Source organism: Anneissia japonica, unplaced genomic scaffold, assembly GCF_011630105.1.
Source record: "Anneissia japonica isolate Jap-2015-1 unplaced genomic scaffold, ASM1163010v1 scaffold287748_len1686314_cov196, whole genome shotgun sequence".
In the NCBI taxonomy this organism is placed as follows: domain Eukaryota; kingdom Metazoa; phylum Echinodermata; class Crinoidea; order Comatulida; family Comatulidae; genus Anneissia; species Anneissia japonica.
In genome coordinates this window covers 696267-707516 of record NW_022727190.1, presented here as the reverse complement: position 1 = coordinate 707516, position 11250 = coordinate 696267, and the positions used below count along the sequence as shown (strand labels likewise).

Genomic DNA, 11250 nt, shown 5'->3' with positions numbered 1-11250 from the left:
ATATATAACGGTAAAGAGCAGGAATCGGCGAGTGCGAAAAACATTGTCCCAACCGAAATTCAAACCCGGAATTATCTGCTGTCTATGCAGACCCCTTGAGGCTTTCGTTGGAAGTTTGAATCCGACTGAAGGCAATTCATTTCATACATATATTACATATAGGCCAGTAATTTATATAGGTTACACTTACCTGACCCAAACGGCATAAAACCTGGTGGTAAGTTATCCACGTTCAACCATCGATCGGGTTTAAAAACAAATGGATCCACCCAGTTTTCTGGATCATGATTTGGTCCCCAAAGATTTGGAATAATAATGGTATCTTTCTTGATTTCATAGCCCTTGAAGTTCGTATCCTTGATTGCACAATGTGGAATTAGTTGAACTACTGGAGTGGCTAGTCGTAGAGATTCCTGCAAGGAAAAAATAGAACCCCAGTAGGAGCGTATGTCTACTACTTGATACAGGCATTTCAATATAATCCCGATAAGGTTGTCATAGTAATTACAGTTTCGCTCAACCCCACCCATTGGATAATGTTCTGTTTAAGTTCCCACAACACGACAGGCTGCAAGCGTAACATATACTCGAGTGTGGACATACATATTCCTAAACCCGGCTATTGAATAACACGTCCTTATTGGTCAGTAGTTATTTTTGAAACTCCCGAAAGGTTCAACAAAAGAATACAGATACTGTACAAGACTGGTAGTTGGTGGTTGGCAGTAATGAAGTGGTTGGTAGTAATATGATGAATAGGATGCAGATAATGATGGTGATGATCGGCCGAATTTACGTACCTTGATCACTGCGTTGATATATGGCATCTTATTAGTCACAACTTCATCATTCACCTCATCAGCATCGGTCAAAACTTGGTCAATCTCTTCTTGGATCTTATAACAAATGTACATAACCATGTATTTACATTCGATTGATGCACATAACTAAACGGGGGCTTAGGGGTGAATTTTGTAATGTTTGGTCAATCGAGATAAAAGTGGCAGTTTCCTACCTTTTTTTGAACGTCGTCATTACGTGTTACGAACAGTATAACCCACTGCATTGCAACCCTCAGCGAACATGCAGGTGGAAAAAGAAATTTAATGTGGTCGATAGCCTCTTGCACATCAAACGATGTTTCTTCAATTCCTCCCAGATAGCCATCTATGAGATCACGGATATTTTCACTGTCGAAGTCAGCACGATGTGAGTCGATGTACGGTTGTAATGTACTTTTCAAACATTTATAATTTCTGCGCATTGTATTGTATAGAGGCGTGTGCCAGAGACACTGGACGTAATTCATGGGGCTTGCTATGACTGGTCGGTTGTGATTTGACGTAATGACCTCTGATAGTATTTTGAATTCATCATCGTTGTACTCATAACGATCTCCTCGGTTGAGAGTGAGCGACAGAAGGATGTTGTTGTTAGCTTGATTCAGGAGTTCACACACGTCGACTTGTTCCTTGTTACTAAGCACGTCGCAGACTGCATCCACCTCTTTCTTCAGCAGTCCTTCGATGTCCATGCTTCTGAAAACTTCTTTCATGAGATGCTTCCTCTGTTTCGCACCCTCTAACCAGTTTTCCCATGAGATGCTTCCTAAACATTGGGTGTAAATCATGAATTTACAAAACCACATTAATTGGAGTCAAAATAGTATGTGCTATGAATACCATTTCCTTATTATAATGTATGACCCACAAATACCTCTTGGCTTCCGACGCTTCGACCCGTGGACGCCTAGCTAATGTTCGGGCGCTGACAAGGGGAGGGGAACGAGCGCCAGGGCCACCAGGCACGAGGGACCCTGACATTGTACTTTTAAAAAATATATAACTTGCTTGCGTTGGTGGCGCTGTCCAGAATGAGAAAAAATAATAATATTAAAGGGACTTGTGGCAAGTCTAGAAGCAACAATATTGGTATTAAAAGAATAATATAAAGCGATAATAGGATAAATAGGACTAAGCTTTTTCACGTCCAAGGAAATGCTTGCAGTAGGTGGAGAACAACATGCCTGCTTTTACGACACCTAGTAATAGTAGGCCTTCATCAGAGGTTCATGCCCCAGCCTAGCCCTAGCTAATGCACTCGCAAGGCTTGACCCCTAAAATTTTACCCTGGCTGTTCCCCACGGACAAAGCAACTGACATAATTTATTTTTTAAAGGTAAAGATAAAGGTAGGAGAATAACCCATAACCTTGCAGCGTCATTGTGCTGAATTGCGTATGGGCGTAGTCTGTGACTACCTAGCAGCCGTAAAGAGACTTTTGTTAAAGTTATTCTCTTACAATATAAAACTCTTTCCCCATAACTTCAAAATTCCTTACCTGCGTATCCGATCTTTTCCAGTACAGGAGGTCTCCATCTATCACTGAATGTATTGTCATTTTCTGACTCAGGCTCGAAGGCAGCCGCAAGCTCATTAACACCACTAAATACGACAGCATTCCCCATCGGCCCAAAACTTACTTTATAAATAGATCCGAACTCCTTGCTCCATTTAGTCCAAGACAAGTGCGTGTTCGCATCAATTTGCAAAAGGTTTCCAAACAGAAGGCTTTGTGATGGACCTGACAATGTTTTGCTTAACATTGGACATTGCGAATCATTACCATCTCCTTCGCTAGTAGCCATCTTATTCGTACAAGTCAACCACGACTAGCACTTGCTTTCAGTGACTCAAGCGATACCTGTTATTGTTAGGCTAATTGTCCACACATGCCTTTTGCTTTTGTTTTCAAGAATTTACGGCAAAACGGACTTTGTTGAATAATTGCATCTGGAGGCTTTTTGAACTCATATGTAATTTCGACCATAGGTCATCATCATGTACTTTCGAAAGTACTCGTACTTATAAACCTTTTTTTTGGGATTCTGAAATCTGCTTAAGAAGGAAAAAGCTTTTAAAAAGATTCACCACAATTACCCTCGTGGTCTAGTACTTAAGACATTCACCATATTATGTGAATTGTCTTTTCTGTGAAATTGATTTGAATCTTCCTTTTCTTTGGTTTGATAGATACACTTTTTTTTATAAGAACACATTTTATAAGAAAACTGAGGCTGAAATTGCTTAAAAATTAAGAACAAAATAAAAACAAATTGAGGCTGAGGTAAAATTTCAAATGAGATTTTTATTTAAAAAAACTAGAAAACCCCAAAAATATATCTGTACTTTTTGTGCAATAGGTGTGACTATGTAATTACCCATCTATAATACAGTAGGTGTAAATTGGGACCATTTTTAACGAGGCCTTTTTTCTGGGGACATTTTTTTTCGAGGCCATTTTTCCAGGGCCACTTTTACCTACATTTTAGTACAGTGTATACTGGTATATAATAATTTTGTATGTTTGAAAAGTGTGTAACATAAGAACAAAATAAAACATTTTGAGCCTGAAATAGGAAAATAAAAAATAAGAACACTGAGCCTGGGCAAAATTTTATTTTAAAAAAAGTGTGTTTTTCATTGCATTGTGGCTTGTTTGTACTAAAATACAAAGTCGAGGGACAACTTCCGCAAGAACACCTTTTGTCAAAAAGATAGAATATTGTAGGCCAAGGCAAACTTTTCTATTGGGACGAATTCCAACGATGGAGGGCGCCACAAAAGAATTAAATTTACAAAAGTGTAATTAAGCATATTGCGGTTTATATTTAGAAACAGCTGAAATACATAGGCCGGTCCGGCCCTACACAACACAGCTCTGCCCAAGTGCAAAGACATACCTACTTGTGAATTTGGCAGTTCTACTCCAAAAGGAAATCTTCCAATTTAGCTTGTTCTAAATATAGGCATAATTATGCCAATGTCCTTAAAAAGTGAATTTGATTAAGCTTGTTTCCATAAAATCGCTATACTGTTTTCATTGCACACTGAGTAGCTGGCCCCGGCGAAATCGGAAGGCTAACGGAATCGACCGACCAATCAGCGTCGTTTTTGCTTTTTTTTTCGATCTGTGTCACTTGTCTGATCTTGTTTGAAAACTAGAAATTAATTTTTAAGGTTTTTACCATATGGTGGCTGGCAGATATTTAATGTTGACACTGAACATTTCGATGTGTGTTTGCATCAGGAAAATATAGGAGAGTAACGTCATGATATTGATATTTACCTGACGCAAACACCTGAGTTATCTGGAGGTAGTGGGTTCGATTCCCAACCGAATCACTTGCGAATTTGTTTTCGCTAGTAATTGGTACGATAACACGTCAGGTAGATTAAAACATCACTCCCATGACACTGAAAATATTGTACACTGTAACAAAGGCTTTAAATGCCGCAAAAAACGTTGTTTTTTTTTTTTCAGCTAAGCGCCGCGGCGCTTAATCGACAGTATTACTCGTGTGTATAATGAAATACTTTGAGAAACAGGGTTTTAAAGCCCCATTCCCGGCAAAATTTCATTTTTTTTTTAATCTAATTTTTGTATAATGTTATAAAGATTTATAAATATAATACGGAATTGCTAGTTTAACTGAATTTAGACATTCCTAAGAATGAAAAAAATGTAAAATAAGACTGAAATTTGATTTTTTGTGTTCCTTGTGTTCCACACAAAAAATAAATGCGGATGAATTTTCATGTTTGATTTTGCGACAGGTCGTGAGAAGAAATATCGTAGGCGCCGAAAACATTAGCCTATCCAACGCTGCTAGGCCAGGCCTAGCCTTACCTCGATTTAGGTTCTGTTATCACACATAAAAACGGCCGACATGATATTTTCCGTTGCTAGTAATGACACTTGTGTAATATAATATTTCATAGGAATTATTTCAAATTTGTTAAAAAACTGATTCTGACTGAGATTTTGACACTTAAACAAATCTAACCGAACGAACGCATTGTGCGAGATGCGAAGTACAAAAACTAATCTCACTAGAGAGGGCGCACTTTATTGACTGTATAAAGTATACATAAAAGCGAGAGTATTCCAGTGGATGCGATCTACAACCTCTGAATTTGCCTAGTAACGATGAATTCGTCGAGAAGATGGTAATATTTTATGAGAAATAGTCAGTATTTCTCTTTTTTTTTAATTCTTTTGCGTAAAACTAAAATTCATGCCAATATTTTTCCATGATTTATAATAATTGGAGTAATGCAAATGCATATTTTCTAAAAAAAAGTCAGTTTTTAGTGAAATTTTGCCGGGAATGGGGCTTTGAATACAATGTTTAGAGTGTTAAAATGAATAAATAGGAAGTATTAAGTTGTATTTAAATAAAAAACGGGAACTTACTATTATTAACGTTGAGTGGCGTTTCGTCCAGCTCCGCTGAACTTCTGCAGACCACTGACCAGTTGGATTGGCCACCAGTCAAGTGGCGAGGAATGCATGCGCATTCACATTTCTCTTCAGCGTAAGTCTGTAGTTTGAATTGTTTCTACTTCTTGCGAAGCGAAAAAAGTGCACAACCAATCAAAGCTCATGAACCGAACCGATGCCTTCGAATAAATTCGCCTAGTGGGAAACAGGCTTAATAACACAATGAAGACACAAGCATGTCTTTATAAACGTTTATTTACGATGACGTAGGACCTACCGAACAACGGCAATACTATGAGATATGGTAACATGGAAACGGGCATGGAAAGCGCCACACCAATATTTTTTTATAAGCGCCGCTCTCGAATAAGCGCCGCACTGAAGCCTCCAAAAATTTTATAAGCGCCGCGGCGCATTTGCGGTACTTTAGTGTTGTGTTGATCGAAGTCTGCACTGTCCAATTGTATTTTACTGATTAAACCGGGTACATATTGTGTCGTATGACGGTCGTCCTTTCCCGCTGTCTGCATACATTGCGCGCGCGTTCTCACGTTCCGTAAAAATAGATTTTTCCCCAAAACCCCAAAATATCTTATTATAATTGCAGATTATGTTATTTGCCTACATTTTTACAAAAATACTAACTTACCGAAACTGCTAAACTAATATCATATTAAGATAGGGATATCGTGTTGACATCCAAGTGAACTTGGCGGAGTGCGAGTACTGATTTGACTGAAAATAGTTTTATGCTACCGGTGGCCTACATTTATTATTTAACAAGAACACCACCTTTAACACGATTATTAAAAGTTAATTCGAATACATATTGTCGGGGTCAAATTGAGACAAGCTTTGCTTCTATTTTTGATCCTAATTAATTAATTTTAATGTTGTCCACTTTATTTATCATTTTATGTATTTGATTAATTAATTGAATAAATGTTAATTGCATTGAATGAACTGAATTGAATTTTATCCAGAAAACGGTTTACAATAGGCTTAGGTTTAATACTTAACACGATTTTACCCAAGTGGATGCTACACCTAGCATACAGAATACAATCTAACTTATCTATCATGAAACAAACAAGACTAGTGTGAACGTTTCAATTCTCTGGGTGTGGCAATGAGATTGAATTGCTTTGGGAAAACAGCACCAATGTACATGAAGCTGTCGTCAAGAGTTGGCAGCTTCTCCCCATCAACACTTTTAAGATGAAATGTTTTGAAAACTGTAACAATGAGCATGCGCAGTGCTGTCAAAGCCATGTCGTATGCAGGACACTTCCTCAACCCTACAAAAACAAAAATATGCGAACTTTAAACCGAGGCTCCTGAGGAAATTTTTTATTGATATGTTGTACCATGGAGTACAACTGAACATATAAATGATTTTACGAAAAACTCGGGAACGGTTAATAGCCTAAAATACAAACTTTTGAATGGGGGATGCAAACCGTTCCCCCATTTTTCGTCAGACATCATTTCTGTGTCTTAAAGTAATCAGTTTTACAACATATCACCATATTTTCCCTCCGGGACATGGCTTTTAAAATTATCGGTTGCTCAGATACACTATTGTATATCACCATACGTAGCATAACCTTGACCAAGCCTACACAAAATGTATGTCGACATGTAGCTTTAGCCACTGAATGAATTGCATAAACAACAGGAAACAAACTGATTATTTGACAATGATAATAATGTGTATTTTGTAAGTACACTTGTTTTTATAAGAACCAGTAAAATTTTGCCCAGGCCAAAAAAAATGTTTAAAAAAAAGTTCACTGCAATCAGATGAATCAACAACCTTAAGCTTGCTGTTACTGTGCGAGTTCCAGAACATATACATTAACAATTATTTACGATATATGTTAAAACTATATAAAAACAACTGTATTCCATAATATTTTTTATATATCTAAATTGTCCTTCCACGGTGTGAATATGCCGATATATTTTCATCAAGTTACCAACCGTCTCGCATCATGCGGGACGGTCTCGTTTCAAAGTGATTTTGGATAAAACACGCATTTTGCATCAACACATGCGTGATCATAAATTTGTCACGCATTTAGCACATGTCTATGCGGGATAAAGAATTATTACGAATTCAGGGGAAAATGCAGTAACTTATGTCGTTAGAGAGCTTTCGTTGTCTCATTCGAGAATCAATTCACCAGGAAAATTTCTCTATTTCAACCAAAATAACTCAGCACGCACTTAATGAGGCGTGTGCTGTCTTGCGCGTTCATTGTCACAACCAACAGTTGATTATGTGACTCAAACCCGACCCCTACCGAGGCCTCACCCCGTGACCCCGGCGGGGTTCTGGTGGCCCCGCTCCGCCCCCAGCCAATGGGTGTAGTCACGCATTTCAAATCTCTCAGGTTGGTAACTATGTCACTGTGGATGTTCCCTGCGCACTATCTGTAATTGGATCCAATGTAATTCATTGCTCTTACCTGACCCAAACGGCATGAAGTTCGGTGGTAAGTTTTCCGGGTTCAACCAACGATCAGGTTTAAAGAGCAAGGGATCCGACCACCGTTCTGGATCATGATTTGGTCCCCAAAGGTTTGAAAAAATAATTGTATCTTTCTTGAACTCGTAACCTGCAAAGTGTGTGTCTTTAACTGGACAATGTGGAAGAAGCTGAGCTATTGGAGAGGAAAGCCGTAGAGATTCCTACAAGCAAAAAAAAAAATTGATAAAAATGTAACGCCATCACAAAACTGTACGTCTCGTGACAGAGCAAACTTAACAAGACTTGTTAAGTCTTCTCAGTTGTATTTCTATAAATATCTATAAACACATTAAGATGAATATAGAAGGAATGAAGATGCAAGAAATAATTTATGATTGTGACATGGTGACACTGTTGGTTGTGGTGATGGTGAACAAATAACAGTTATGGTGATACACATCCTTACCTGGATTACCGCGTTGATGTATGGCATCTTACTAATTACAACTTCCTCAGACACTTCATCCGTATCCGCCAAAATTCGATCAATTTCTTCTTGAATCTAATAAAATCGTTCAATTATTATCACAACAAATAAACAGTCACTTAATTTTCATTTCAGTTCTTATGTAACCTGGATATCAGAACACCATGTCATAATTCAAAAACGCTACATAGAAGAATAATCATATATATTTTTAAAAATGTCACATATATTTTAAATATTTATTTACCTGTATTTTGATTTACTCAAAAATAGAGATGGTAGGTTGTAAAAGAAAATTAACTTCTATGGAGACGGAATTTTAATACTTGTGTTATCGATAATTTTCCACCAATCAGCGTAAAAAATAGAAGTTGTGGATGAATGCCAAAATTCATTCTATTGGCTTAATCCCAGAGCAGTGACGTAACCAGCCGCTGGAGGGGATGACTGAGACGAATCCCCCAAAACCTCTGATGATTTGTCAACGATTTGCATCCCATATGACTATTTGCATATCTTGATGTGTTAGATTATTTAGTTTTTGTATAATTTAAAAGAGGATTTATATTTCCTCTAAAGCGGCACCAGCAGACTATAGCCGCGGAACATACACCTACTACTAATTATTCTATCGGGACAAAAGTTGCAGATTCATACCTCAGTTTGAACACCATCATCACTTAATACAAACAATATAGCCCACTTCATTGAAGCCTTCAGAGAACATGAAGATGGAAAGAGACTACTGGTGTGGATGACAGCCTCTTGCACATCAAATGATGTTTCTCCAATCCCTCCTAGATAGCCATCTATGAGATCACGGATGTTCCGTCTATCGAAATCGTCACGATGGGATTCAATGTACGGATGCAATATTGTTTTCATACGTTCAAGACTTTTGCGCATTGCACTGTAGAGAGGCGTGTGCCACAGGCACTGCATCAGATTCATGGGACTTACTACCAATTGGTGTTTGTTATATGACGTAAGGACTTCTGATAACTTTTTGAATTCGTCGTCTGTATACTCATAACGATCTCCTCGATTGAGAGTGAGCGACAGAAGGATGTTGTTGTTAGCTTGATCCAGGAGTTCACACACATCGACCTGTTTCTTGGTACTCAACACGTCGCATAATGCATTCATCTCTTTTTTCAGAAGTCCTTCCATGTCCATGTTTTTTAAAACTTCTTCCAAAAGATGTTTTCTCTCCTTTGCTCCCTCTAACCAGTTTTCCCATATGAGACTTCCTAAGAGATTGTGGTGTAAATCATAATAATGATGATGATAAGGATAATAATGATGATAATGATGACGATTATGATAATGACGATAATGATAAAATAATACAATAATAGTAACAATAATTGTAAGCCCTTATATGTGCTGTTTCTCATTACACGTCGAAATCTAATAGATTTGCTGTGTGCGCGATCATTGGCGGATCCAGTCATGGAGGGAGAAGGGAGAATAGGGTAGCTAGCTACCCCCTATCTTTCATTTGAAAAATCCTCAGATATAGCCCTCCGTGACCAAATACAAAGTAACCTTTGTTTTTTTTTAGGCCTACATAGGCCTATACTTTGTATTTTTTTCTTAAACATAGGTCTACGCCATATATTCAATTCCCATTCCACACACATTCAATCAAACCATTGAACTACACATTTTCAAGCATTTATAATTTACAAGTGATTAACTTTCATTAAAAACACAAGTTAGTTTTTATACTTTTTGCTACGATAATTTAAATGGTTTGAAAGACAACGGCTGAAGTTACAACATGACCAATAATTAAAAATTTAATAACGGTTTAACTATTTAATGTTTTATTATTTGAATTATTATTATTAGTTCAGCACCACAAACAGTATGTATAAGTTCTACTGTTTTCTCTACTCTCTCCGTTCCACGCGCCTCAGGATATTGGTTAAGTAACAATTATTGTTGTGTCTTCTTAATAATGTGACCTAAAATATTATTATTAATATAATAATAATAATAATAATAATAATAATAATAATAATAATAATAATAATTATTATTATTATTATTATTATTATTATTATTATTATTATTATTATTATTATTATTATTATTATTATTATAATATTCGGTTTTTTCGAAGGTTTCAGTATGAAGGATATTGATATCTTGGTACATTCCACGAATAATATTATAATCCCTTCCCATTGTTTACAGCCAAGCAAATGACAGACAACTGTTAGTGTAGTGTACTGTACTCACCTGCGTATCCAACCTTTTCGAGTACCGGTGGTCTCCACCTATCACTAAATGCGATGTCGTTTTCTGAACCAGGTTCGTAAGCATTTGCAAGCTCCTCAGCTCCGCTAATGACAATAGCTTTCCCCATCGGCCCCATACTGATTTCATAGATAGTTCCAAATTCCTTGCTCCATTTAGTCCAAGACAAGTGCGATCTTTCTTCGAGTTGGAAAATATTCCCGAACAAACGGCCTTGCGGTGGACCTGGCAATTTTTTACTTGCCAATGGACACTGCACCTTCTCAGATTCCTTGCTTTCGGTAGCCATTATCATCCAAATATTCCAAAGTTCTCCAACTTGGAAGGTTAGTGAAGTCCAATGATTTTTTTACGACTGACTTGTTACCGGATATGCTGTAAATCTTTAAAGAAAATCCCAGTTATTCTGCAAGCTTCCGTCAACACAATTCACGAGATTTGTGACGTTGAATTAATTGTGTAAATCAAGCGAAAGATGTTATTGTTAAGAGTGTTTCATTGATCTATCTTGAGCGAGCAATGCACTTCACTTCAAGGATTTTGACAACACAATTGAAGGACTAAATTGCTAAAAATTTATATTTGGAAATAGACCTACATTTTGCACATCCCGTATCAGTACAGCTAAAATGTTTAATCCGTAATTACAACGGAATACTATATACACTAGAATAAATGGATTGTTAATATAACGTACTGTTATTAATATTATATACTATATAATAACATTAATATTATTATT

At 37.0% G+C, this 11250-nt stretch overlaps 2 protein-coding genes across 2 annotated transcripts in view; both read right to left on the bottom strand.

The window, feature by feature from the left end:
- LOC117113544 (steroid 17-alpha-hydroxylase/17,20 lyase-like) overlaps positions 1-2723 on the bottom strand; it is a 3893-nt gene extending 1170 nt beyond the window's left edge. Inside the window, exons 1-4 of the mRNA XM_033256903.1 lie at positions 2341-2723; positions 1016-1608; positions 801-896; positions 191-413 (exon numbers count right to left, since the gene is read on the bottom strand). Coding sequence (XP_033112794.1) covers positions 191-413; positions 801-896; positions 1016-1608; positions 2341-2647 — 1219 coding nt within the window. The 5' untranslated portion in view covers positions 2648-2723. The remainder of the gene's footprint in view (positions 1-190; positions 414-800; positions 897-1015; positions 1609-2340) is intronic.
- A 2797-nt stretch (positions 2724-5520) lies between these two features.
- Positions 5521-10960, bottom strand: LOC117113542 (cytochrome P450 2J2-like). Its single transcript, XM_033256901.1, has 5 exons — positions 10491-10960; positions 8901-9493; positions 8223-8318; positions 7755-7977; positions 5521-6581 (listed from the first exon to the last, which is right to left on the bottom strand). Exons 1-5 carry the CDS (start codon positions 10801-10803, stop codon positions 6379-6381), a joined length of 1428 nt encoding a protein of 475 aa, XP_033112792.1. The 5' UTR covers positions 10804-10960; the 3' UTR covers positions 5521-6378.
- Between the last annotated feature and the right edge of the window lie 290 nt (positions 10961-11250).